This window comes from Mycothermus thermophilus, assembly GCF_041956435.1.
Source record: "Mycothermus thermophilus strain CBS 625.91 unplaced genomic scaffold VTJ04scaffold_8, whole genome shotgun sequence".
Classification (NCBI taxonomy): domain Eukaryota; kingdom Fungi; phylum Ascomycota; class Sordariomycetes; order Sordariales; family Chaetomiaceae; genus Mycothermus; species Mycothermus thermophilus.
The window spans coordinates 661,955-684,510 of NW_027191434.1; the positions used below are offsets into that span (position 1 = coordinate 661,955).

The 22,556-nt window shown below is 55.8% G+C and overlaps 5 protein-coding genes and 1 non-coding gene across 6 annotated transcripts; 3 read left to right on the forward strand and 3 right to left on the reverse strand.

The window, feature by feature from the left end:
* Positions 1-201: 201 nt before the first annotated feature.
* Positions 202-2,142, forward strand: VTJ04DRAFT_10741 (uncharacterized protein; the record flags this gene model as incomplete). Its single annotated transcript, XM_069358513.1, has 2 exons — positions 202-614; positions 669-2,142. The coding sequence occupies 2 exons, from the start codon at positions 202-204 to the stop codon at positions 2,140-2,142; spliced, it is 1,887 nt and encodes a 628-aa protein (XP_069214069.1).
* A 619-nt stretch (positions 2,143-2,761) lies between these two features.
* VTJ04DRAFT_t160 lies at positions 2,762-2,857 on the reverse strand. Its single transcript has one exon. It is a non-coding gene; the product is annotated as a tRNA-Ser (tRNA).
* Positions 2,858-4,049: 1,192 nt separating this feature from the next.
* Positions 4,050-4,358, reverse strand: VTJ04DRAFT_10742 (uncharacterized protein; the record flags this gene model as incomplete). Its single annotated transcript, XM_069358514.1, has 1 exon — positions 4,050-4,358. The coding sequence occupies one exon, from the start codon at positions 4,356-4,358 to the stop codon at positions 4,050-4,052; it is 309 nt and encodes a 102-aa protein (XP_069214070.1).
* Positions 4,359-4,934: 576 nt separating this feature from the next.
* VTJ04DRAFT_10743 (uncharacterized protein) lies at positions 4,935-6,178 on the forward strand (the record flags this gene model as incomplete). Its single annotated transcript, XM_069358515.1, has 3 exons — positions 4,935-4,953; positions 5,008-5,107; positions 5,227-6,178. The coding sequence occupies 3 exons, from the start codon at positions 4,935-4,937 to the stop codon at positions 6,176-6,178; spliced, it is 1,071 nt and encodes a 356-aa protein (XP_069214071.1).
* Positions 6,179-8,927: 2,749 nt separating this feature from the next.
* On the forward strand, positions 8,928-10,466 carry VTJ04DRAFT_10744 (uncharacterized protein; the record flags this gene model as incomplete). Its single annotated transcript, XM_069358516.1, has 1 exon — positions 8,928-10,466. The coding sequence occupies one exon, from the start codon at positions 8,928-8,930 to the stop codon at positions 10,464-10,466; it is 1,539 nt and encodes a 512-aa protein (XP_069214072.1).
* A 5,790-nt stretch (positions 10,467-16,256) lies between these two features.
* VTJ04DRAFT_10745 (uncharacterized protein) lies at positions 16,257-20,316 on the reverse strand (the record flags this gene model as incomplete). Its single annotated transcript, XM_069358517.1, has 2 exons — positions 16,257-16,679; positions 16,744-20,316. The coding sequence occupies 2 exons, from the start codon at positions 20,314-20,316 to the stop codon at positions 16,257-16,259; spliced, it is 3,996 nt and encodes a 1,331-aa protein (XP_069214073.1).
* Positions 20,317-22,556: the final 2,240 nt, after the last annotated feature.

Below are 22,556 nucleotides of genomic sequence, written 5' to 3' on the forward strand. Positions count from 1 at the left end.
ACCCACTCTGTCGCTTGGCCTCTGACATCACTCCGCCATATGTGAACTGTGTGTTTTGCGCCCTCGACATTTTCACGCAGCAAAATCTTTGTCCAGTTTCCTCGAGCCTCAACTGAGTGAGATATAAATCTCACCAACCGACTCCACTCACTCACACCATATACCTGCTCACGTCGACACAGCGAACCACGTCGATACACCATGCGCTTGTCACTAAATGACATCCCGGACGAGCTCGTCCGTCATATCCTGCTCCATCTCTCTCCCGAGACCACCCTCCTCTCATTCCAGCTCGTGTCGCGCCGATATCGCCACCTTTCCAACGAACCGCTGCTATGGAGGTTCCACTGTCTTCATTTCCGCTACTGGAATGAGGAGCACAACCTCAGCGAAAAGGTCATGTCTAGGGCATCGTCCGTCGACTGGAAGGGCCTATGGATTCTCCGGAAGAAAAAGAACCTCAAAGCCGCCCGTCTCCTGAATAGCATCCTCTCATCATCGGCCCACCAGCTCTCCCGGCTCAGAGACATCTGCGTCATGGGATATGATGTCAAGGATTTCCTGCTCGCCCAAATCCACTGCCCCGACTCGGCCGAGGACGTCTTGGCCAGGAGGTGAGAACATGTCTCTCTGACGAAGGTTGCTCTCACAATTCTGATACCTTCCAGATACTACGCCACCACCGCCCTCGACTGCATCCACCGGGCAGCCGCCATCGACATATGGGCCAGCTATCAGGGTCGCGGCCTGAGCTCCGACGGTCTTGACAGGGCGCTCGCTGCCTATGACCTGTTTGTCCTGCACGACCAGGAGCAGGATGTCGACTACGTGGTCCGGACGCTGGACGACATCGCCGACCAGTTCCGACTCGAACACCCCAATTTTTACTTTCTCTCCACCAGGCAAAAAGCGCTCGCTCTAGCCCGCTGGCTGCGCGCCCACAACCTCACCGGCATGGACAATCCCCAAGAAAACTACCGCAACCTGCGCAACTGCTTCATCGGCCACGCCCTCTCCGACCCGGACCACCCCTCCCTCCCCATCATCTCCAGCGCCATCTTCACCTGCGTCGCCCAACGCCTGGGCCTCAAAGCCTTCTGCCTCGCCTTCCCGAACCACGTCCATGCCGCCGTCTACGCCCCTGCCGGTCAGGATCTTGACGGCAACTACACCCGCGACACCAATCCCGAAAAAACGCGCATGTATTTAGATCCCTACAGCCACGACGGCGAGGTCCCCCTGGGTGACCTCCGTCGGCGCCTGGCCGACTACGGCTGGACCCAGCTCGCCGACGCCTTTCTCCAGCCGTCGCCCGTGCCCGTCATCGTCAACCGCACCGGCCAGAACATCCGCGCCACCTTCGACACGGTGCACAACCTCGCGAGCAGCGACCACCAAGCGCGCGAGATGAAACGCCTGCGCGGGCGGTTTCCGGGGATCGACCTGGACGCGGCCGTCTACGCGTCCATGTGGGCCGAGCTGCTCGTGACCCAAGCCACGCACGCGCACTGGGGCACCATCCTGGCCACGTTCCTGCAAAAGTTCGCCGTCACCTGGGCCGAAGACCTCTGGCTCGTCGAGAAATACCTGCTCCCGCTGTACGAGCGCTTCGTCAACGCCACGGCCGATAACCCCATCGCACACCGCCCGGAACCGGGGTCTTGGGCCAACATCTACCAGATCCTCGACCTCTGCCGCAAGGTCGACCACGTGCCCGACATTACCCGCCGCACGCCCGCCGTGTCGTCCAGAGTGCACTACAAGATCGGCCAGGTCTTCCAGCACCGCCGGTACCGCTACGTCGGGGTGATCAACGGGTGGGCGGTGACGGGGCAGTCGCTGTTGCCGGAGCCGTATCATTTGGATGCGGCCGAGGCGGAGGAGGAAGGGGATGCGTACGACCCGACAGAGTCGGTGCATGAGGCGAATCTGGGCCCGTCCAGGACGTATTACACGTGCATACACCCGCGCAAGGCGACGATTGCGCGGATGAGGGTGAGCCAGGAGAATGTGGTGATTGTCAAGGATCCAAGGATGATTAGTCCGGAATTGCTGTTTTTGGCGGGGAGGTTTTTTAAGAGGTTCGACCCGGTGACGTGTACGTTTGTGTCGAATATTAGGGAGTATTATCCGGATGATTAGAGGGGGAGAAGATTGGAGGGAGTTGGGTTGTGGAAAGGGGGGTTGAGGGGAGAGTGGTGGTTGCTGGGATGAGGGGAAGGGGAGGGTTGAGATACCGGGATGAGTGTATGAGTTTGTGTTTGGTTGGTTGGACCCTGATGTTCAGCATCGGAGATCAGGCGTCGGGGCTCAGCGTTAATGGCTTTGTTCATTGTTTTCTTCGATCTTTGTTGACTGTCTTGGAAGTACGCTGGGAGGTCCAAGGCGTGGGTTCCTTTCTGCGTGCTGACGGATGCTTGTCTCCAGAGTAGTATGATACCATTATGTTGCGACATAGCTAATCATTTCTGTGGCCGTCCGAGCCCAGGTGTCTTAATCTGCGAAGGTGCTTTCTATGGAATGCCTGATATGGGTCCAATACACTGTGTGGCTGTGTCTTGGGAGTTGAAATCTCTCTTGCATGTTGTGGCTTGGACCATCATGGCGCTGGTTCCCTGTCTGGAGCGTTAGAGCCAAGGCCGGAATCGAGTGACATCGACGGGCGGATTGGAACCCAAAAGAAATAACAAATGAACCAATTCTTGGCCTTGTAGATGCAAAGGGTGAGGCAGTGGGAAAATAACAGAGCGAAAAAAAGAGTCGACAACTACAAGATTCGAACTTGTGAGGGCGAACCCAACAGATTGCATGAACATAGAATTCAAGTCTGTCGCCTTAACCACTCGGCCAAGTTGTCGAGGATTGTGTCCCACGTGATGTGGGGTTTTGGCAAGAGTCGGCGGGGAGCAGCTTATCAAAGAGCGATTTGGGGTGCGGCTGAGCTGAGTCATGCGGCATCAACCAGCTGCTTGTGAGCACAGGTTGGTCTAGGCCTACGGAGTACCTGGTTTTCGTTCCGTTGCACATTGGAAATGACGGCTCGTCCGGGCTCCTTTTTAAGCTTCTTTTGTGTTCATTCAAAGTCAACATCAGTACCTCAGGCACTGGTGGCAGCACAGCATTTCGGTTCAACGCTGACTTGTGTATGACGTCTTTCTTTGGGGAAGCTGATGAGCAGGAGAGCGCAAGCAAGGTTCAGTCACTCTTGCGTGTCATTGCACGGAGTGGCATTTGGGGGTATAGCGAGCTCGGTCGGTCTATTTTAATCTCCATTTCTCCCTCTCCCCTCCCTTGAATCATCGGCAATGGACACAACCAACAAGCCGAATCGACCCCCCTCTCCCTCCTCTTCTCCTCTCTCTCCAGGTCATCCCCCGCCCTGCTGTTACTGTGGTGTGGATAGCATAACAACCAGACAAGCTTAATTGATACGTTTGGCAGGACAATGTTGGTTTCAGGCGGCGTAAGCCCTTGTGGTTTGAGGCCGGCGGCTAACCCAGCCGTCGAGCCCCATGCACATGGTAACAGCTGCATATCGCGCTGTTGATGAGGGCGGGGGGTTGGTGTGTGTGTAGGGATGCAGAGAGAAAACATAACCTTCATGCAGAGTGATTTCTGCTGCTGTGCCCATTTCAGCCCGGGCTTAAGCTGGTCGTGGGAGGGAGCTGAATGTGCCGTAATAGCAGTGAGAACACCGCTGTGTAGGTGGAAGAGTCGGGTCATCCTTCTCCCCGACCCAACCTACCTCCCTTCCCCAGCAATAATAGCAGCATCCCGTCCCGTTCATTCCGAGAACTTCCCAACGTCATGTAGAGGATAAGGTAGTTAGGGGTCTTGTCATGGGCCTGGGAGAGGCTTCGACCAACCAACCAACCCTCCCAAACCTACCAGCTTCCCATTCCCATCTCCCCTCCACATAAACGGCCGCACCCAATCCGTATAATACCTGCTGAAAACCCGCCGACACTCCATCCCACTTTCACCATGCACATCCCCCTTCATCCACCCAATCAACCCATACTACCTACAGTCCTCCTCAACCAAGCATCTTACCTCCCTTTCCCCTTCCCCTTCTTCCCCTTCCCATCTCCCTCACTCTCACCCTCGTCGCCATCCTGATCCTTAGACCCAAACCCCGCGGTAACAACCCTCCTCTGCTCCTCCGGCGAAAACAGCGCGGTCCCCTGCTGCAGCGCGCCGATCAGCACGTGGAGGGCGTCGTTCTTGAAGTCGTCGGCGGAGCGGACCTTGTCGAGGTCGTTTGCGAACTCCTGCGTGGCGCGTTGGAGGTAGTACGAGGTAAATTCCGCTTGGACTTGTTGGTCTGAGATTGCTTTTTGTTGTTGTTGGGGTGCCATTGGGTCTCTGGTGGGTGTTGGTCTGATGATCCCTTTCTGGTTGCTTGTTTTTGTTTTTCTTGGGTGGTTACCAGGTTTCTTCCTCGGTAGGCTGGATGTAGAAACTCGGCCCTGAGGTTGGTCGGGGCTGTGATGGTCCCAAAGAAGATCGGGTCTATGCGGACGTGGGAAGGGAATTGTCGGGGAGTACTCCGTAGCTTGCCCTGTTCATGAGAGCTGAGAAAAGAGGCAGGCTTGGGGTTGCAACGAGCCAAGAGATCGTCGTTGGGGTGGGTCCGTCGTATTCCGCTTTGTGATTCGATTGGCTGGTTTCTGGAGAGCCTCGCAGCCTGCCCAACGACGATGACGGCGTAGAGGATGTTGCTTTGATGAGGGAAATAGAGATGGGAATGCGAAATACGATGCTTTGCTGGCAAGGTCTGAGGTGTATATAAGTCCTGGCTGTTTGGGATGGGATGTTTGTGTCCGTTGTCTGCATCCTCCTTGTCTTTTGGTGCCGTAACTTCCTGGTTGTGACTTACACCAACCACTTACCCAATTCGGACATATTCGCTGCACAACATCACCAACATCAACATGATGTCCGGTGACTACGGTCTGTCCGCTCCCTGTCGCTCTTATTCAACCCTTTCCGCTAACATCCTTCTAGTCCCGGGCAGCTGGCACATCTACGCCCCCAACAAGGGTGCCGCCATCTTTTTCACTGTCGCCTTCACCCTCACCGGGGCCTGGCATGTCTACCTGTGCATGTATGTTTCTCCTCTTCTCTCCGAGCCATCCTCCTGCCCCAGTACCAATCCCAATCCCAATCCCATTACAAAGCCAAAATCCGAATCCAAATACGCCCATACTAACAACCTCCCCGCAGCCATCACCACTCCTGGAAGCTCACCGGCCTCCACCCGACCGCTACCGTCCTCTTCATCGCCGGCTTCCTCACCCGTTGCCTCTCGGCATGGGACTACACCAACCTGATCAAGTTCATCGTCTCCACTGTGCTCATCTACGCCGCGCCCCCCCTCGTCGAGCTCTGCAACTACCACGTCCTGGGCCGGATCCTCGCCTACGCGCCCCAGTTCACCCCCATCCACCCTGGCCGGGTGCTGACCACTTTCGGGTTTTTGAGTTCGGTAATCGAGGCGCTGAACGGCACGGGCGTGGCATACTCGGCCAACATGTCTCTGCCGGAGGATAAACGCGCGGTGGGAAGGGATTTGGTCAAGGCCTCGCTGGTGATGCAGCTGTTCGTGCTTGCCGCGTTGGTGGTGTTGGCCGGGGTATTTCAGCGGAGGGTGTGGAAGGCCGGTGGGACGTGGAGGGGGAATAAGAGACTCAACACGCCGCTGTGGGTGTTGTACATCTCCACCGCGCTGATCCTGGCGCGGACGATTTTCAGAGTGGAAGAGTACTGGGCTCTTTCCGGCGCCGGGAGCGAGGAGATTTTTATGGTGATATTCAACCCGACGAAGTGGGGTACAGTTGAGGCGGACGAGGCAGCCCGGCGGTTGCCCAGGGAGTTGAGGGCGGAGTGGTATTTCATGGTGTTTGAGGCGAGCGTCATGTTGGTGAACCAGGTGATGTGGGCGGCCTGGCATCCCAGGAGGTATTTGCCCAAGAGCTCCAAGGTGTGTTTGGCGGACGACGGGGAGACGGAGGTGGAAGGGAAGGGGTATGAGGATGAGAGGAAGTTTTGGGTGACGGTGGTGGATCCGTTTGATATCTGGGGGATGGTGAAGAGGGTGAGGGGGCAAGGGAGGGAAGAGAAGGAGGGGAAGGAGAAGAGGGAGGAAAAAAGGGAGGAGGTTGACAATCGGGTGTAATAGTGGAGGGGAAGGTCAGGTGTGTTGGAAGGGTGTTTAGTTGGGTCAGTTGGTTGCATCTGAGTAAGATATTTCATTTGTTGTCTGGAGCTGTGGATAGATGGTGATAGATGTCAGGGGCGGAGTTGATGGGATTGTTTTTCTTGGATAGTTGTAATACTCAGAATTCATATATGTTCAAGAATTTGTGATTTCATTGAATCCGAAATGGAGTCGCTAACTTGTTCTGAGTGACTCACTACCAGGCCACCTGCTCTCCTCTGCTTAGATCAGTCGGTAACTGGCAGATGCCATGCCAAAGTTAGAGTCATTGAACCCACATCTTCCACCAGGTGCACACAATATCCAGCATTGCCTGAGGTGGTCATACACAACTGCAAGGGACATCGTCCAACCTGTTTTTATCCCTCCAGCCACGGGTGCGGCACAGTTCTCATTCTGTGTCTGTGCCACACATGGGCCGAGCCACAACCACTGGGCAAATTGTATCACACATGACTTTCTTAGTGCGTAAGCTTAACCCTAATTCTGTTAAGTAGAGCTATCGGACCGGACATGGCCGAGTCTGACCATGCCACGTGAATCGAGGTCATACTGTGCCAATGCTTCCAGAATTTAGTCTCTCCTGTGCATGCATTCTCACTCACACATCTGCGAGGCACGGAGGTTGAATCCCAGATTACCACAGCGGCGGAGCGATGGATCTGACTGACCCAAGATGGCGGCTCAATCCCTTCCCTGCCTCGGAACTAGCCGAATATTGAGCAAAAGGATTAAGCCCCCAACTATGACGTCGGGAGGTTTGCAGGGCTGAGTCTATCAGGAATGCATGTGTGGCCCGGTATTAACATGGCCCCCAACACAACCACAACTCGATTGCATAAACGGATCTTGAAGGATCGGAGCTGAGCCTAGAGAACGGGGGAGAACTGCCCGATCTGGGAATCCGGACGACCTTGATGGACTGGAAGAGATTTGGTTGAATCATGAATGTGGAAGGAAGACCCGAACTGCGACGGGTTGGGGTGCCTTGTTTTGTTCTTTTAATGGATGGGATACCTGAAAGTTTGGGTCTGCTGGGATCTACGGACAAACGGACATTTCTGGTGTGTGCTGAATGGCGATCATGGTAAAACACGGAGGAGGGTTAATGGAGGTTGATGGTAAGCAGTCCATGCGAGGCCATGGCAAAGGACTGAGTTGAAGATGGGACTTGGAAAATAGGGGGTTATAAGCCGGGAATTATAGACAAAGTTTCATGTTTCAAGACTCAAGTCTGAGAGGTAAGATGGGAGAAATTGTCGTGGTGTGCTGACGGAAGAGGCTCGGTTGACGGAAGAGGAAAGACAGATTGACAGGAGCATCAGCTGTCAGCGGTTGTTTCAGTGGATCTGCAGCCACACGTGGCTTGCTGCAAGCCCCAGTTTCCATTTTTGGAATGACATCTGTGGAAATGTGGGTCAAGAATTTCCCCGATCGGCCCAGTCAAGCCAGTCAGGTTGCCCGTGCCGGTCAGTTCATCCTTTCAAACCACCGGCGGGGGAAATCCACCATCTTACCTGACTGTGCACATGTTCCAGGTTTGTATTCCGTACCGTTCCTCTCTTCGACATTTCAGTTCAATTTGACTTGATCCTGATGCCTGGATGCACCGCGCTCCTCGACCGTGGCGCCGACCTGCTGCTCTGTAACTTCAGGGCTGATGCTGCATGCACACCTATCTCAAATCATCCATCAATTTGCCGTCCAAGGACCACATGGGACTACTACTTCTGATACACTCGTCTGCACATGCGTCCAGGCAGTTGGTTGCCATCCCCGCGGTCCAACGGCCCGGACCTCATATTGCATCCATGGCTTGCATTCTCTGAGATGCGAATCGCCGCATACCACCTCCCAAAACGCCATTCCCGAAGGTCAGCGTTAGTGGTTGTTGGTCCCTGAAATTTCAATGCACCGCCCCAGGAACCAAGACATCGCAGCCCATTGTGGCGCTAAGTCCCGATGCTATGATTTGACCTATTCGCATTCCCAGCTCCCTGGGCTGATGCCGAGGTTCAGATGAACAGCAGACAACAGAGTCCCCTGACGCTGATCGCCACTTTGACATGGCGTGTCGAATAGGTAGGGAAAGACACTCAACACAGCTGCACCACGGTCCCTCGGGACAAAGACCAACCTATCTATGTATGTACAGGGGCCGGAACACAAAGACATGGAGGATGCCGACATTTCCAGGCTGCCGTTTTTCCAACCATTCCTACCACACGACACCCCCCGGAATAATATCCAGACCCCCCGTCCCCCGCCCCAAGCGGCAGTGCCGCCCTCCACCACCCGACTCCGTCAACCCCCTCCCCTGGTCTTTTTTTTCAGCCCACCCCTTCGGCCTTTTTGCTGTCCCAAACCCCGGTACTTACCCTCTGTTTCGGAGCAAGCTCCTGCTGAACAACCAGGGAGCCCAGGGTCTTTAACATGAGATTGGTCCCTCTCATCGCCTGAGCCTCCACAACTTTCGGATCACGGCTGAGTTGCACATTGGTTCAACTTCAACAACATCATCACCCTACGACAAGGACCCGAGCGTCTCCATTCGCTGAGACACTCACCGCTTAGGCACTCTTCACTGAGCTTCTTTTCATGGCCAGACTCTCTCTCGGGTGCCATCACATTTCATAACCAAGGCCGCGCTCATTTGTGAGCTCAATCGGGCTCACTCTCACTCACCACCATTCCGGCCGACTTCACAATGAACAGACAACAACAATCCCGTTCCAATACCGAACCCCCATCCAAATCGGAGCGATGGGGTCCGGAAATCTACCTCCACGTCGAATTCCGCATGTCCTGGGGCGGCAAAAAGAACCAACAACAACAACCCAAATCTCACCAGCTCACTTACCGCTCTCGCGCCCTCCGCGACCGCGCTCCCAACTTCCCCCGCCAAGTCCCGGCCCCAAACACAAACTACCTCGAGGCCATCCACCAGTTCGAACAATCCCAATCCCGCCGCCGCGCAGCCCAGGCTCAGCTTCAGCCAAGTTCTAACCCCTTCAGGTACCACCAACTCCAAGAATACTACCGCCCTTTACCCCCTCCCCAGCCGCAACAACAACAGCATCACCAAATCCAACCCCAACACCACCAGCAAGTCCCCATCATCCGCGAACCTCAACCCCGCCAAACCCGTGCCGACGCCCGTCCCGGCGCCAGCGCCGCCCACGAACGCGGCCGCTCCGCCCCGCCCCCGATCGGCGAAAATCCCTGGGACGTGACCACCCCTTACCTTCCTCCTGCCGCTCCTGCTCCTCCCTGTCTCCCTGCCGCAAGCCAGTCCGACCTCTCCGAGCTCGCGCGCCGGAAACCCCTCCCCGCGCCGCCCGAGAAGTTCCGCCTGGGAGAGGGCAGGCAGCCCTGGTCTACGTGGTCGGTGCCGGAGGGGTTTGATCTGTCGAATTTTGATTACCATGATGATGATGGTGAGGAGGAAGAGGTGGTGAGGCCTGCGACTGCGGGAGCTGCTGCTGCTCCTGCGAGTCAAAGGAGGAGGAGGAGGAGGGGGTCGTCGTCATCCGTCGTGGAGCAGGGGATGGTCATGGGCTTGGAAGGATCCTTGGCGCCCCCGCCACGGGACCACGTCGATCGCAACTCGGCCGCCTTTGTTACCAGTCCGAGTATGGTTTCGACGTTTTCGCCGGAACCGTCAGCCGGAGCTGGGAGGAGGGAAGTCGGCGGCCCGGCTGAAGCGGGGCAAGAAGGAGAAGGAGGGACAGGAACGACGACGACGACGCGGGATTTGGAGACGGGTCGCGCCAGGGACTTGGGTGCCTTGTCGGCTGCCATGATGACGGTGGATAATGGGTTTGAAGGGCAGTGGTGGTTCCGAGGAGGGAGGGAGAGCGTGTTGGATATGAAGCTCGGCGGTACAACTGACAGCAGGCGAGGAGATGCAGGACAGGAAGAGGAGGAGGAGGAGGAGGAGGACGATCGCCCACCCATGTCTGCCACGGCGGGGCCGATGGATGAGCACACGCCCATGCCTGTGGCATTGCCTGTGCCGGAGCGCGAGGAAAGGGGGAGGACGGATGACGGGTTGTTGAGGCCTATCTCTGGGCTGGGAGAGCGGTCGGGAGGGTCGGGAGGGTCGGGGGGTTTGGCGTCGGGGATGGTGTCACCTTTGACTGAGGATGCGAGGAGTCCAGAGCTGTTGCCGGCGGTGCCGGCGTTGACGAGGAGTTGGTCGACGAGAAGCGAGGAGCTGTGGTTTAGGGAGAGGTGGGGGAGGTAGGGATATGCGGGTGGTGGGCATGGGATGGGAGGGGATGGGGTGGGTTGGGTTGTTAATGCTGCCATGATGTTTTCCGGGTATAGATAGAGAAGTATGCAGTTGTGGGAGTGATGGTTGGGCCCATGGGGCGTTTCGTTTTTGGTCAGCGGATGGACTTGATGGCGTGGAATAGCCCCATATTAACTCTTTTCTAATAATTTCCTCTTTCTCATCCATGGAAGCGAGGGGTAATTGTCCCTTAAAGTCCGGCCGAGGGTGCTGGGAGTGAATTGAAGTGAAAAATGATACCTGCTGCTGAGGCTCTTGCAACATGGTCTTCTCTACAGTGACCTTCTGTTTCGCCGTGAGCTTCAGGTAGGCATATGTATCGGAGGTGGTGAACTGGAAACAGGATTTCTGCTTCCAAGTTGCTTCTCCGTTGTCGGGCCATGGACCGTCTGCTCTCTCTTGCTCGTTTATTTCTGTTAACAGTATCGGCAGTCTACAAAATGTAGACTAGACGATCGATCCTCTCTTGGCTAGGTAGTCATGGGCAAATTTGCAGGTTCGCTCCGTGATTGCCGGGCTGGCAACGATACCTAGGTACCTATCTTACTTGGGGCCCCAAATTTCTTGCAACAGGTTTGCTGTGGCAGTTTGTTCTGGCTACTGACCGGTTGGTGCTTGCATGAGCTTACGTTTGGGTTTGGGAGTGGATGATGCTTTGACTCTAGTAATGTGACGGAACTGTTCCCCTTCTTCTTTCTCTTGGCCCATCCTCCCCCGCATCATCATGAACCACCAGGCTGACGCCAGCCTTTTCTTCTCATGCTTCTGCGGTGTTGGCACGGCTTGTTTCTTGGGAGATTGATACCAACTCATTGGCCGGTCTGGACCAGTTGTTGAGAGGGTACGTACACGAACTACTAACAGACCTGGCTCCTCGTCTGTTCTACCAAAGCGTCTGTGTCACGTCAAGACGAAGCTCTCTCCCCCTACCTCTTGCTTCCAGACTCTTGTCCCAGTCCTGTCCTGGCCACCCAATTATCGGCTAAGCTGCATCTCCCTTGAGCCCTAGGTACCTACAGTGCATGGTCGATGAACCCCTCTCATGCATCATCAACCTGTCCTGGCATGGCCTGCCAGCACGGCCTGGCACACACAGCGGGTAGGCGACTGTTAGTCAACCTTGATACTTTCATGTTACGGTGTCAACACCCCTTCCCTCCGCTGGCCAGACCCGGCTGTCTACCCCCTTTCCAGCGGGAGTCTCCGTTAAGAGCTGGCCGATATTTGACGGCCTGCAGGTTGTATGTATGTATCTACATACCTGATGTACCCACATACGGTGTACAACCTTAGGCTCCCACATTCCTTTGGCTCTGATTGCTTGGATGCTATTACTGTTGCAGTCGAATTCTCCCTTTTCCTTGCATCCAGAAGGTTGTGGGTCTCCTTACGGATGGTTGGATCTTGCAGCCTTGAGCCGATAGCGGTTGGTGAATGCTGCCTGGTGTTTCCATGAGGCGGCTGTCGAAGTTGTTGGAGTATGTGTCACTGGAAGACGGAGGAGGCATGTTGATGAGTCTGCCTTGGCCGGGTTTCTAGGTGTTCCTCCAGGAGCCTCCGGGAAGGGGGGTGGTATCACGGTCAACGGCCTGGGAGGCTGGTGGATGACCTCACCGCGGTTGGAAAGCGTAAATAGGTAATGGCCGAAGAGGCCATCAAAGCCATGGACGCCTCTGATCCCCAATTCGAACCATCTTTGGATACCTATCTCCCTGGATCTCGACGTGTTGACGAAGCAAGAGATGGTCCGGCACTTCCCCACACATCTCCCTGCAACTCCCCAACCGGGCTGGCCGGCAGCAGAGAAGGGGATACGTACCTTAAGTAGGTATGTACCTACTCCGTACATACATAGGTACTTCCCCCTCCATGTTCCCTGTCCCACCACCCCGTAACGTTGCTAACGTGGCCGCCCCCACAACCACAACATTTCTCGCAACGGCACCTGAGGTGTCTCGGCCGCCGAGGCGGTCTTCTCCCCCGCCTTTGGGCCCTGGCCTCGCCTCCGAGGAGAAGCAGACCCAGCTCCAGGCAGCGATATACCCAGAACCCAGACGCAGGATCTGGGCGTCTCGCTTTGTTTGTCCCACCTCACCCCCTAGGTACTCGAGGTAGGGATGTATGTACATACATCCGGGAACGTTGTCACAACACAGCGAGCATTTTCCCCACAGCATGGACAGTCGGCCGCGGGGGAGAAGAAGATCCATCCAGCCAAACAATCACGCCCAGCGGCTTTACTTAGTAGCAGCGGCTAATAGTAGGGGTTATGACGGAGTTTACCCCGTCAAGAAACTGCACGCTGGGAACAGTGATAAGTACCATGCATACCGTAGCATAGGGGCCAGGCAGGAGGAGGTCAAGGTGAGAGGATGAAAGGGCTGCTGGGTTGGGTGTTCCTTGGAATGGAACGTTACCGAACAACATGCTTTGTACAGGGGGTTGAAATGGGACGAGGCGCTCTCTTCCCACAAACAAGCTCCCCAAGCGATGAGCCATGTTGGCTGACGCCATTGACCCGCGTCTGTTATAGTATGTACTGTGATGCTCTTGTCTTCCGGTGTGTGGGGGCCAGATATCCTTCTGATCCAACTCGTGTTTAGAGACTTCTCGTCACGTGCGTAGCTAAGGTACTTAGTTGGCAGGCAAGGCTGTGCGCCTCCTGAATGAGGATGCCTTGCGGACAGGGAGAATAACGGCTACAGGCATCGAGACGATCAAGTACCATTGTCATATTGTCGTTGTATTAGTGCCTAGGTAGCCGAGGCTGTGGAATAGGAGGGTTCAAATTCTTCCCGTCAAGGGATCGAGTGGCACGAGCCCAGGCAGATCGCAGGATCTGATGAATCTCGATGGTGATGACAACTAATGCTGCCGAGTACTACCCAACAGCTGACCGTTCACAGATGTGTCTTGGAGCTTCGGAGGTTTCCGTTTACTAACTACTGTGTTGAACAGGTTGCTGAAGCAGTCCATCTCGAGGGACGTGCCTAGTCAGATTCGGAAGGGTAAAGGCAGCGAGTGATGCTGTTTCTTACCTGGGTGAGAAACAACCGAGACAAGATCTGGGGTTCGGTTCGAGACAGCAGAAAGAAGCTCTCCTGCCACAGTCAACGCCCACAGATGAATTATTCTAGTCCGCGGAATATACACATGTCATGCAATCCTAAGTATCTGCCTACCTACCGGTATCTAGGTAACCTCCCAACCCATTCAACCCCAACAACCCATCCAGACGTCCCCCGGAACCAAATACCCACGGACCGTGGTCCGAAACACGCCACAGTCTGAAGCTTGCGGCCCACCACGTCCTATAAAAGCGGCTCCGAACAAGCTAACCCAACCCAAGCCGCAAGGTGACAGCGAAGGATCTAGATTGCCGCCCAGGGATATGATCTGGGGGCCCTTCAGAACCGCGAAGATGGCCTCATCAGTTAGAAAAGCCCCCTGTACATACCTAAGGAGGAGTTTTGGCGGCTGGTTGTTGTTGATTGAGGCTCGAGGCGAGAGGTTAGTGTAACTCCGGAGCAAGCATGTGCTGCCTCAGGACGTATTAAGGAATATGTCTGCCTGAAGTTTTAGCGCGCGGTTTACGGAGTGGGTGAGGGCGTGTTGATGTCCCGAGGAATCCCTAGTGTGTCGAGGGATGCATGCTTGAATCTGCATCAGCGTCAACTTGCTCTTGCTCCTGTTCCACGACTTGGAACAATCAATCTGTGAACTACGAAGCTGGGTTTGCATGTGACGGAGGCCCGGGGGCCAGGGGGGTAAGCACTCTGTCTGGATCCCAAGGTCATGCTGGAGTTGTCAAGACCGCGTGCTTGGGAGCATGGAACAAGGCTGTCGGGATCAAGGGGGGACAAGGTCTCCCCCAGAATACTGGTGCCTGGTGTAAGTACAGAGATGAGAACTAGACGAAGGGAGGATACTTTTGGTGTTGTTAGATGGACCGTGTCATCCGCTGCCAAAGGGTGACATGGAGTGTTGTTCGAACAAAACAAGTTCTACTTAGTCCACATCAAAGATCTTCATCTCGCCCAATCAACCCCAACCCAGATGACCCCGAGTGTAGTGTTTGAATCTATCCGAAGTCCTGGCTTGAGCTCAAGAAACGATTTACTGTGTACCTAAGCGATCCAAAGATCAGTCCGCAATGGATATCACCGAGACTCAGGGGTAAACCTCCACAGAACAAACAATGGAAACGTTGAAGCGTTGAAACCCAGAAAACGAATCCAAACAAAAATGTTGCTGCCTGGTTCTTGTCCAATGGCAAACTGTCAGGATGGATCTGCTGGATCAGTGCAGACGGGTGGCAGTGTAACGTAACCTACCTTTCTTTGGGTTCGAAGGATCAAGATGCTCCAGGACTTGGCCATGTGCCGGCGGCTGCGCCTCGCAGCAGACTGCCGAAGAGACGGCGATGAGTTTGTTTGATTTCATCACGTAAACAACCTACACGTATGTCGTGCATGTTGATGAGCCCTTGTTTCTCACCATCGCCATACTATTAGCAAACATCCCTCAGTATTTCCAATAACACCCCGATGGCTTGGGGGAGGTGCTATGCGGTCACACTCATGAATGTCAAAAGCTCCAACCAAAATTCCAACTTATAAAAGTTCCACTCATTCCAACACGACATCAAGCCCAATAAGAAAAAAAGAGACCATGTCACCCCCGACGCCGATCGACCGGCTTGGCCCGTTCGACTCCAAATTCAAAACCCGGAAACCCCATGCTAGAAATTGGAAAAGTTCCCATGTTGACGTGTTTCATCATGCGTGCGGTTGTGATGTAAACACGCAGCGAACGTGCCCCTGGTTTGTATTAGTAGCAGGGTTGCACCCCTGCCCCTGAAGTGTAACCGTTTGGTTGCTCCGAACCCTGTACTTATAAGTCTGCTTGAGCGTGAGTGTGACGTGACTTGTCCTTAATATCCAGGGTTTTGGGTCAGTTAAACCACGGATGATGGAAAATGCCATCGCTACGGAGGACTCCATACAAGGACTCCGTCATGTGAGGATATCGGCTAGGAAAGCTTGGACGAACCTTGAAGATGGAGGTCGACTGAACATGTGGGGGTGTCTCATGGATGACATCCATGGCGATAAGAGAGGTTGTTGCCAAGTCAGGTCAACAGGAGGATTGGTAGCCCGAATACTTACACATGCATGGTTCAAGAGATGGGACGGAATCAAAATGCCAAACACAACCGGAGTTGCCAGGAACAGGCCATCTCACTCAGAAGTATTGTTGGATGACACACCACAAGGCAGGTATAGAGAGAACCAGTACACATTATTTTTCTACTTTTCAATCTAGGTTCATCGACATGTTATCACAGCCATTTCCCTTGCTGCCGTCCCCTACCATTATGTACATACAAAAGTAAATGGGTACACAGGTACTCCGCAACTCGGCCAACACCTAGTCCTCCCTGGCCACATACAGTAGAAGTTCTACTCCATACCTAGGAAACGATAGCCAGACTCTCCGACATTCGTTCGCACAGCATGGAGGAAGTTAGTTCTTTATTTCATAGCAGTAAACGCCCCTCCAACCTGCCTGTCCCGTCAGAGAACAGCAGTTGGCCTCTCCAATCCAAGGAGCAACGTAGACAAACAAAATCCCTGAATGAACCATCTCAATGCAACCCCCTAAACTTCCAATCAGCAGTACTCATTGCCGTCCTGGATCCGGCATGCTTCAACCTCTCAACTAACCTCTTAATATCCCCACTTAATACACCGAACCACCGGCCCAACTCCCCATCCCAAATGCTTCCACCACCTCCCCGTCAAATCCAACCTCGTTCCCCCTCCCAGCTGCCTGCATCTGTGCCTGTGCCAGGAGATATTGCCGTTGTTGTTGGTGATGGTAGCTCCCTACAACGGAGGCAGGGATGTACCCACCGCCACCTTCACTAACCCCTCCTCCTCCGGAGAGCAAATACCCACCACCGCCACCAAGACTATCGGTCGACACCGATGTAGGTAACACCTCCCTCCTCAACGGCGAGGATGCGGCGGTCGGAGAATTGCTGCTAGGGGTGCTGATGGAGGCGCGTTTGCTTGCGGTTCCGCTGCTGCTGGTGCTGGCCGTGGAGGTGTCGGTGGTGTTGCTGTTGTTGCGAGACGAGTTGCGCGGGGAGAGTTTTCCTGCCTTTGGTTCACGGGGCAGGTTAGCGGCTGCGGATAGAAAAAGAGAAAGAAAAGACCGCTCATACCTGCTTCGCCCACCTCAACCCACAGCTGTTACACAGATCCCTCTGCCCTGACGGCCCCCTCCTCCACTCGGGCGTCTCCCTCTTATGACAATGCGCGCAATCTTTCACTCCACCACTACCACCTCCTTCGCCACCGCTGGCACTTCCCCTCCCTCCCCCCGACCCTCTTCTCCCATTCCCACCACTACCAGTGGAGCTAACACTGCTAACACTCCCACTCCCACTCCCCCCACCAACACTACCACTATTACTACTCACGCTCCCTCTCCCCCCTCCTGCACCTGCTCCGCTGCCTCCGACACCGCCACCGCTAGAGGTTCCCGGCTTTCTCCGCTTGCGCTTCTTGCTGTTGACCAGCTGCGCCAGCTCGTCGGCCAGGAGGCGGTTGATCTTTTCGAGGTGGCTGCGCTCGTAATGCCACGAGGTGCCGCGGGTGGGTTTGAGTTCGGGGAAGAGGTCGTCATCGTCCGAGTCGGGTGGGAAAGGGCCGACAGTGGTGGTGTGGTCTCTGGCAGTGGTTGTGGTTGTGGTTGTGAGAAGGTTATTGTTGTTGGCAGGAGTTCCGACAACAGAGGCTCGTCTGCTTCCGCCGGTCTTACCGCCGATGAGTCGGGTCCGGGCGATCAAAAAGCTGGGCTTGACCCTCCTCTTCCTCCTCTCCTCTCCCTGAACCTGGTTCTGGTTCTGGTTCTGGTTTTGGGACTCATCATCGTCCACCACCACCGTCCCGTCGCCGGGGAATATCACGGTCTCGACGCTGACCACCTTGCCGGACCTCCCATTGTCGCTTCCGCTACCGTGCCCACTCCCAACGACCAACTCGTGCCTCACCACCGCGACCCTCCCCGTCCGCGCCCTCTCCACTGCGCGCCCAAACTCAGCCCGCTCCTCCCTCCGCGGCCCGAGCAGCGCCTGCATGCTGATCCCTTCCAGCTCGCGCGGCGAGCGCTCCAGCAGCGCGCGGCACCCAGCCGAGGAGGCGAAGAGGAGCATGCCCGAGGTGGAGAGCTTGGTCCACATTTCGGGGGTGGTGGTGGTGGTGGTAGCGGTGAGCGAGGACAAAGAGGAGGAGGAGGAGGAAGAGGTAATGTCGGGCGGCACCAAACTCCGCCGAAGCGAAAACACGGGCCGTTCGCGGCCGACGAGGATGAGGAATTTCCTTCCCCCCGTGGACCCGGATCCCGTCGTCCCCGCACCACCACCGATCGTTGTTGTCGTCGTCAAACCTCCCTTCCCGCCACCCTCACCTTTCCGTCCTGTCCCTCCGCCCTCCCCCCAAACCACCCCGTAACTCTCAAACCACATAAACCCACTCACCTTCCTCCGCACCCGAAACGCGAAATTCACCCTTCCCTGCGCCTCCCCACCACTGCCAGCACTCCCACCACCTGATCTAGTGTTATTCCCCGCCGCCGCCGCCGCCGCAGCCTCCTTCAACTCCCTCATGACCGGCACGATATCCGACGGATGACAAACCCCCGCCAGCGGGGTATCCACCAACTCTGCCGGGTCGTATTCCAACACGCGCTTGCACGCGGGCGAGAGGTACTTGAACACGCCCTTGAGCGAGAGCACGTGCACCACGTCGTCGGAGTTTTCGAGGAGCAAGGTCGGCCAGGTTTGGCGGTGGTATTCGCTCGTTGCGGACAGCGGTTGGGGTTGAGCAGCCGCTGACGGGCTGGTGCCGGTGCTGCCACCTGGGGAGGATCTCCGCGAGGTGGTGGACCGTGCCGGCGCGGGCAAGGGGTTGGTGAACTGGTGCTGGAGGAGCGAAGACACTTCGGCGGCGGAGAGGGTTTTGCCGCCGGCGTCGTGGCGGTCCCATTTTGTTGAGGGCGGCGGAGTGGGAGGTGGTAGGGCGCGCGTGATGGACTCGACGTGGCGGTAGTCAACTGACAGGCTGCCAGCTGATTTCCGCCGCTGTTTGTTGCTGTCACCACCAGGGCTGCCGATCGCGTCGGGACACTCGACCAGATCAATCTGGAACCCGACACAATACCGCAGCTCCCCATGGCTGTCGTCCCAGGGGATGGGGATCATGGTCAACAGATTCAAAAACGGCTTGCCCCCCTTGCGGTAGTTGATCAAGCTCTGCTGGATTTCCCTACCCTCGGTCAGCGCGGTCTTGATGCGGTAGACGGCATCATTCGCAACAAACTCGCGCCGCGAGCCCGCCTCAACCACGCCATCCGGGCTTTGCAAGAAACGGCAGTTCTTGCCGATGATCTCAAACGCGTTGTACCCAGTCAGGTTCTCGAAGCTGTTGCTGACGTAGACGATGGGGCAGTCGTTGAGGGCCAGGTCGCAAACCACGAACGCGCACGACATGTCAACGGCGCCGAGCTCGATGACGGGGTTCTGCCGGTGCGTGATGTAGGTGAGGGCTTTGAGCATATCGAAGCCTGAGCGGGAGTAGATGTCCTTTTTGCCGGTCATGCGTGGCTGACGGGTACTAGTAGGAGTAGGACCGGTGCCACTTCCGAACGATGAGTGAGAAGGAGGAGGAAGGGGAGGGTTGGCCGGCATCATCCCCGACGGCGCGGAGCTGAGGCTGCTGCCTCTCCTCCCACCATCCCGCCTCCCCAGCGAGGCGGGAGACAGGGTCCCAAACTGCGTAGACCGCAAAGAAGATGGTATCGATGACTCCATTGACGAGGCGGAAAACGACCGAGCGTCGGGCAGCAGCCCTGGACGCGGACCAGCCCCGTGTCCGGCAGCAGAAGCGGGAGGGGAAGCGTCGTGTCCGTGTCCATGTCCGCCGGTCCAGGAGTATCCCATCAGCCCGCCCCCCAAAGACGACGGCTGGGTGGTTGTTGTGGTTGCTCCGGGGGAGATGTCCAACGGACCAACCCCGCCGGTCGCGGCGAAGTCGACGGAAGACATCGAAGAAGCAACGTATTGCTGCTGTTGTTCCAAACCCGTTGTCGTCTGCGGTGCTAAGCCCGGAGGAGGGGGAAAGAATCCCATCGACACGGCAGCGGCTGTTGCAGCGGCCGTGTTGGGGGTGAGGATTCCGCCCTGGTATAGGCCGAATGCGTCGGTGGTCGGGATGCTCATGCTGGCTGGGTCGGGGTAGTCGGCCTGTTGGAGGGGGACGGGCGGTTGTCCGCCGCTGCCAGAAGACGGCACCGAACCAGTCGCTGCGTCATTCTCCCTATCACTGGGGTGGGCAACGGGGAATGTGAACCCAAAGCCTTGAAACAGACCGCCCGTATTGTCTTCGGACGAGACGGGGTAATCCATCAACCCCGAGGACGCCATGCCTCGGTGGGGGTTGTTGTTGTTGGGATTGTCGTTGTTGAACGGATCGGTGAAGGGAGAAATGCCCGGACGAGTATTGTTGGTGCTGTTATTGTCAATGCCGTCGTGAGAACCATGGTTGTCATCCCCTCCCCCATCACCAGCAACCAACCCCAGCCCATAGATGCCGTCATGGCCGTGATCATGGGCATGTCCAACCCCGATCCCCTCTGTCCCCTGACGGTTCTGCATCGTGGCCATCCTCTCTCTTCTCCCCGCCTCTGTCGCGTAAGCGTTGGGGTAAAATCCCCCCGTGATTCCTTCGGCGGCCATGAGTGGCTAGCTAACTGAATAGGGTAGCAGGTATTAGGTATTAACTCGGTGGGATCGAATCAACCCTAGCGGGCTGGATTGGCGTTGAACAAGGCTGACGCTAACTTCAGAGATGACGATAGCAGCGAACGCAATAAAAGGTCATCCGGCTCCGAACAAAGCGGCGCTGGAAGTACTTTGTCGTCGTGTCTGCGTGCTGTTGCTCAACTCAACCGCGCGGCGCATGTGGTGATGCAACCCAGACCGAACCAAAGCCAAGTAAAAACTAGCAGTAGGAGCAGTCGCAGTAGAACTAACTAGTGGTGGCACTAGTTAGTACAGAGTAGTAGGTGTCTTAAATTTTCCGTGTTATGATCCCAACCAAAAAGAAGGAGCGGACGGATGGATGGGATATGTAGATCGATATGTAGATATCCGCCAACCAACCCAAACGGCGCGCAATGTGGTCAGGGTGGTGGTCTTTTTGGCTCTCGGCGGAAACTGGATGGGGATGGATGGATGAATGAATGAATGAACAGATGGATGGGAAAGACAGATGGTCAAGGAAAACCAAGGCATGGAGGTATGTATGAGAGTACCTGTATGACGAACCGTGGCCCGCCTCTCCCCAGTCCGCCCCCTCATGGACCCTCTTCGTCTTCATGGATTCCCAACCCGCTCCAATCCCAGAGACGGGCAGGGTAACCTAACCTCGCCTCAAACCATCCAGGCAACGTCCAACGTCTTTTTTCTTCTCGACAGGGACATGGATCTCAAATGCAAGCCAGCCCCGGGCCGGCTGCGTCCTACAGAGCACTAGTGTAATGCGCATGTGTGTTGCTTGTTGCCCCCTCTTTCTTGGTCATCAAGGCCATCAATCCCCGGCCCGGGGATGGATTGGGTCGCAGAGGGCAGAGCCGCTGATTGGGGACCCAAGACCGGGCGAAAATCTTGGAAATGTCGCCACCGCTGCGCTACGGTAGGAACAGGGTGGCGGGATTGCAACTTTGAGACCGGGGGAGGGACTGGGATTTTGGATTTTTGCTATCCAAGGCGCGGCGGATGCGAGCCAACAGCCAAACGGGGGCGGAGCGTTGGTATCTTTTGGCTATGTACGGATGGGTTGTGGTGCTAAACTCCGAAGCCAGATAGAGTTGCATTTAGAGTGGGAATATGGCATGGGCTTGTATGGACGGATGGATTTGAAGGTACCGACGGAGTATGTGGCATCTGCTGGATGCAGCTAGGGACGGTAAACATACACACACATACAGATAGATACGGCGACGTCTGCTTCTTCCCTGTTTTCAAGTTTTCCTGTCCCCCTCATTGCACAAAGCCTATGCGGTTCTGCAGCTAAACTCCTTCTGGCCGGGTCGATGCGGATTCGAGGTCAAAATGCATCGTGAAAAGGTGGCATCTCACCTCCATCTGAGATCTCCTGTCTCATGTCTATCCATCCATCCATGCAACACAACACAAGACGACTAAATATCCCCACAAAGAATCAACTCGCCGCGTCCTTTCTTCGATCATTTTGATCAGGTGATGGCTCAATTGGACATCTGGACTCTCAACATGGCCTCTGCTCTCCATCTTGACCACCTGGCACCAACCATCAGCCTCCGGAGATGTCCCATCCCAATCCCCGGCCCAGATGGCTTGCCTGCCCGTTTGGAAACCGGCAAGCGGAAGTGGGGCTGGCCTGGGTTGTGTTGGAACCCGAGACGCAGTATTAGTGGTCTTTGCATTGCATCTGTTTCCCTATGAATCTGCATGTGCTATTCCCTAGGTGGTGGGGGGAAATGTCGTGGCCGGGTTTTGGTTGGTGTTGCCATGGAATGGCTTAAAGTAACAGAATATTGAAGATTTACGGCTCGAGACAGGGGGGTAATCTGGGTGTCAAAGGCATGGGATTGTTGAGAAGTGTCGATCGGCATTGGGATGCTGCATTAGATTCTATTCAGGGGGCGAAGATGCATTCCAACCCACGCCAACCCCAGCGCCTCTTTACCTTACCCAGATACGTACATATGCAAAACACCACCAGAATCTCGACCGAGTAACCCCCTGTCACATACCCCGGAAGCCAGCCCGGTGGCCAGCCAACCCGCAACAAAGCATTGGGACTCATTGCTTTTGGAACAGCGCGGAAAGAATTCGAGGCTGAGGACTCTGACACTTCTCTGAGACTCTCTCTCTCTCTCTCTCTCTCTCTCTCTCTCTCTCTCTCTCTCTCTCTCTCTCTCTCTCTCTCTCTC